This window comes from Emiliania huxleyi, assembly GCF_000372725.1.
Source record: "Emiliania huxleyi CCMP1516 unplaced genomic scaffold EMIHUscaffold_81, whole genome shotgun sequence".
NCBI classification, from domain to species: domain Eukaryota; phylum Haptophyta; order Isochrysidales; family Noelaerhabdaceae; genus Emiliania; species Emiliania huxleyi.
The window spans coordinates 41,074-45,528 of record NW_005195940.1 but is presented as its reverse complement, the minus strand read 5'-3'; the positions used below and the strand labels follow the sequence as shown (position 1 = coordinate 45,528).

Genomic DNA, 4,455 nt, shown 5'->3' with positions numbered 1-4,455 from the left:
GGGGTGAGGGAGGTGGCGGCGGGTGAAGAGAAAAGAGAGAGAACTGAGTCGCACACCTTTGTGTCCGTCTCGTCGGCCTCGCCCTTGGAGTGGGCCGTGGCGGTCGTGCAGACCGTCTCGTTGCTCGTGGAGCCCGAGGCCTTGATCGGATCCTCGGAGACGCAGAGCTCGGCGAGCGGCGGCGGCGGCTCCGCGCACCACACAGGGGCGGCGCCGCCGCCGCACGTGAGACCGACGGAGTTGGCGGTGGAGTCGGCGAGCGAGACGTCGCCGTTCTTGACCGCGCCGGCAGCCTCGCCAAAGGAGGCGATCTCGGCGTCGGCCGCGGCGCCGATGGGCTTGAGGGTGGTCGGGGCGGCGGCGCGCGAGGCGGCGCCGCTGAACTTGGAGATGTTGAACGGGAAGGAGAAGGTTGGATGGAAGGTGGCGACGTCCGGACAGGCACCTAACAGCGCCCACCCACCCCCGAGGACGTCTTGGTGGAGCAGGAGCCCCGCGGCCTTGTTGGGTTTGCGCGAGGCAGACGCCGCGAGGGCGAGCGACGGCGCGTCGGTCTCGAGCTTGATGCTGAAGTCGGTGCGGTTGCGAGTGTCGGTGAGTGCCCCCCCGCGCCGCGGATGGGGGCGAGACGCGGCGTTTGAGGGCGTCGCGAGAAGAGCGAGGGCGAGCATGGCGGCGTGCAGCAGATGTACCCCCCTCGTGCAGAGAAATGCACCCCCCGAAAAGAAAAACCCGAGGGGTGGCAGTCGTTTGGCATCCCTGTGTGGTGGCATCCGCACGAAATGGCAGAAAAAAAACGCGTACAATTGTGTTGTTCAGGGCGGCTCGCACAGTAGTGTGTGTACGTTGGACGAGGTGTGGTGTGGACGCGAGAATACTTAGCTCCGCCGTTCATGGAGGTAACCGATGCGAGTGCGCGGCGCATCCCCGGCGGCCGGTTGCTTCCCCCAGGATTGGTCTTCTCTGCCTGCGGGAACACCCTCGGGCGGCCGGGTGGGGCTGCGGCTGGAGCTAGCATGGCTCGATAGAGCCGAGACCCCGTGTTGAGGCGGCGCTCCTTCGGGCGGCTTTTTAGAGTCGGGAGATATGCGGCAGATCTGTCATGAACTCATGATCTCCCGATCTCATCCCAGTGATGGACGTCCGTACGTCCCTTCGTAGTAGTTGTGTTTCGGACGGCCCTTCGTAGTGTTCTCCCCGTCCGCCTGCGAGACTGACTCTGTCGCTGGCGGCCGCAGTCTTCTGTGACCCACCCACCTCTCCCTTGTGTTTTGTCTTGGGGAGGGGCTTCTCCTGCGGAGTCGTGCGTGCGCAGGGCTCCTCTTTTTGCTTTCTTCTCTACTCCCTACTTAAACGTTAAAGATGCCTACTATCATCTCGTTTCCGTCCTACCAAGGTAAGGACTATATTAAGTCGGACTAAGGTAAGGTAAGGTAAACTTCTCCACACACACGAGGTGGTGGGGCAAGGGGGGGCAACCCTCGCGTCTCCACGTCTGACACGACAGGCGCCCCACGGCATTCAAAGTGCAAGGCCCAGTGCGCGTGGGTGAGCGGTGTGTGTGTGTGTGTGTGTGTGTGTGTGTGCCGCGTCCCTCTTACTAGCTCTACTGTACGAGGGGGCAAGAGACCCAGTCGCCAGTGGCTTATTGAATTGAGAGAGATTAATTAGGAGCCAACATTTAGGATCTGCACGAACTTTTCTTTTACGTTGCGGGCGCTACTGTACCGCCGCCGCCGCCGCCACCTCCGCGTAGCGGCGGCTGATTGCGTCGAGGATCTCCGCCATCTGCTCGGCTGTGAGCCACTTGTACGCGGCGTGGAAGCCAAACGGGTCGTCGGCCCACACAGACTCGACCGAAAAGCGCATCCCCTCCCCGCGGCTCGCGACGCGCCCTCCCACCTTGGGCATCGACTCCACGTAAAAGACGTCCTCGCACTGGCCGCGCAGGTAGCCGCACGCGTCCAGGCACGCGAGAGTGCGGGACTTGGAGCGGAGCGAGAAGCCGCCGTTGCCGCCCACGGCGGTCAGCCACGGCTTGCCCGCGCACCACAGCTCGTCGAGCGCCTAAAAAAGAAGCCACGAATCAAGACAAAAGAGAGCTGTGCGCGACACACCACACCTCGTCGATCGCCCACGGCGCGCCGATGTAGTCGCACGACTGGAACTCGTCGACGCCTAAGCCTCAGGTGAGCTCGAGTGATCTCGAGTGATCTCGGGTGGCGATCTCGAGGCGATCTCGTCGGCGCCCGGGCGGCAGACGAGCGAGTCGGTCTGGAAGATGAGGACTCGCTCGGCGGCGGCGCGGCTCCACAGCCAGTGCGTGCACATGAGCTCGTTGTGCGACGCGTTGGTCAGGTTGTCCACCTGCAAAAAGAATAAAACGGCCGCTCCAAGAAGAAAGAAAACAGGCGGGGTCAACCATGCTGTCCGCCTAAAAAAGAAGACAGATCGTGGCGCCAAGAAGAAGAAAACCGAGCACTCCGTTGGTCAAGGCTGGTCCACCTCCAGCGAGACGAACTGCACGTGCTCGAGCTCCTCGGCGCGGAAGGAGGAGCGGAGGTGCTCCAAGTTGGTTGTGCCGTGGAACACCTGGGCGCGACGAGCAGCTGGCCCGAGATCACCCACGAGATCACCCACGAGATCACCACGAGATCACCACGAGATCACCCACGAGATCACCACGAGATCACCCACGAGATCACACGAGATCACCCACGAGATCACCCACGAGATCACCCACGAGATCACACGAGATCACCCACGAGATCACCCACGAGATCACCCACGAGATCACCCACGAGATCACCCACGAGATCACCCACGAGATCACCCACGAGATCACCCACGAGATCACCACGAGATCACCCACGAGATCACCCACGAGATCACCCACGAGATCACCCACGAGATCACCCACGAGATCACCCACGAGATCACCCACGAGATCACCCACGAGATCACCCACGAGATCACCCACGAGATCACCCACGAGATCACCCACGAGATCACCGCAAGACGTCCCAGCACAACCCGAGATGACCCGAGATGACCCGAGATGACCCGAGATGTCCCGAGATGACCCGAGATGACCCGAGATGACCCGAGATGACTCCATATGGCCCGAGATGACCCGAGAGGAGCCGAGAGGAGCCGAGATCACCCGAGATCACCCGATCTGGCCCGAGATGACTCGAGCTCCAAGCTCACGCGTCACCTGCAGCTGCCACGCCGGAGGACCGGCCGCCGCCGCTCCGCCGCCGCCGGCGCCGTTGGCGCTACCGTTGAGGAAGAGCATCGCATTCCGGATGACATGCTCGAGAGCGTGGTGGGGCCTACGAGGTGAAGAGTACCGGCCATACACCCCCGCAATACCGCGAGCAGCTCTGCGCTCGAGCGTGCGGCGAGGCCTCGGCTCGATGAGCAGCGCGACGTTGCTAGAGCTGCCGGCCGGCGCGACCACGAGCGGCAGCCTAGTGAATGAATGAATGAATTGATTAATGAATTCGTGGTCTAGCTGCGGCCGGCGCGACCACGAGCGGCAGCCTGCGCAGCGCGGCGGTCTCGCGGCCAGTCACAAACTCGTCAAAGAGCTCCTGCCGAGATCAGACGAGATCAGACGAGATCAGCCGAGATCAGCCGAGAGGGGCAGAGAGGAGCCGAGAGGAGCCGAGATCAGCCGAGCGGAGCCGAGAGGAGCCGAGAGGAGCGAGAGGAGCCGAGAGGAGCGAGAGGAGCCGAGAGGAGCCGAGAGGAGCCGAGAGGAGCCGAGAGGAGCCGAGAGGAGCCGAGAGGAGCCGAGAGGAGCCGAGAGGAGCCGAGAGGAGCCGAGAGGAGCCGAGAGGAGCCGAGAGGAGCCGAGAGGAGCCGAGAGGAGCCGAGAGGAGCCGAGAGGGGCCGAGAGGGGCCGAGAGGGGCCGAGAGGAGCCGAGAGGAGCCGAGAGGAGCCGAGAGCAGTCACAAACTGCCAAAGCGCTCCTGCGGGGTGCGGCAGAGCGCGCGCGGCATCTCCTCCGCCCGCGGGTGGTACCCGAGCACCTGCAGCCCCCCCAAAAAGAAATCGTGGACCGCTCCGCCTGCACCCGATCACCTGCACCCCCCCCCCCCCCCCGCCCCAAAGGAGTCGTGCGCGCCGAGGAAGGAGCCTCGCTCCGCCGGCACCCGCGCGTCGAGGGCAAACACGGGAAGCGTCAAGCCCCCCACTCCGCCCCTTCCCATCCCTGTGTGGTGACAGCCTGTGCGGTGGCGGCCTGTGTGGTGGCGGCCTGAGTCCGTCCTCCCCTCCCTCCCTCGGCCTGTCCCTTTTCTTTCTGTCGTTCGAGCACCTTCGCGCGCAGCGCCGGCGGCAGCCTCTCCGCCACCATGCCTAGCACGGCACCCTCGCGCGCGGCGCCGCCCGCCGCCGCCTGATGCGGGAGGAAGTGGGCTGGGAAAGGAGAAAGAATAGGTGGAGCC

The 4,455-nt window shown here is 64.2% G+C and overlaps 2 protein-coding genes across 2 annotated transcripts in view; both read right to left on the bottom strand.

Moving 5' to 3' along the window:
• The window catches only part of EMIHUDRAFT_106684 (hypothetical protein), a gene marked incomplete at both ends in the record, with an annotated part of 7,852 nt that extends 7,181 nt beyond the window's left edge, over positions 1-671 (bottom strand). Inside the window, one exon of the mRNA XM_005759116.1 lies at positions 57-671. Within this exon, the coding sequence (XP_005759173.1) occupies positions 57-671 (615 nt within the window). The remainder of the gene's footprint in view (positions 1-56) is intronic.
• A 678-nt stretch (positions 672-1,349) lies between these two features.
• On the bottom strand, positions 1,350-4,370 carry EMIHUDRAFT_453388 (hypothetical protein; the record flags this gene model as incomplete). Its single annotated transcript, XM_005759115.1, has 10 exons — positions 4,326-4,370; positions 3,979-4,038; positions 3,547-3,596; positions 3,411-3,473; positions 3,218-3,335; positions 2,506-2,592; positions 2,250-2,367; positions 2,123-2,178; positions 1,729-2,067; positions 1,350-1,388 (listed from the first exon to the last, which is right to left on the bottom strand). The coding sequence occupies exons 1-10, from the start codon at positions 4,362-4,364 to the stop codon at positions 1,350-1,352; spliced, it is 969 nt and encodes a 322-aa protein (XP_005759172.1). The 5' UTR covers positions 4,365-4,370.
• Between the last annotated feature and the right edge of the window lie 85 nt (positions 4,371-4,455).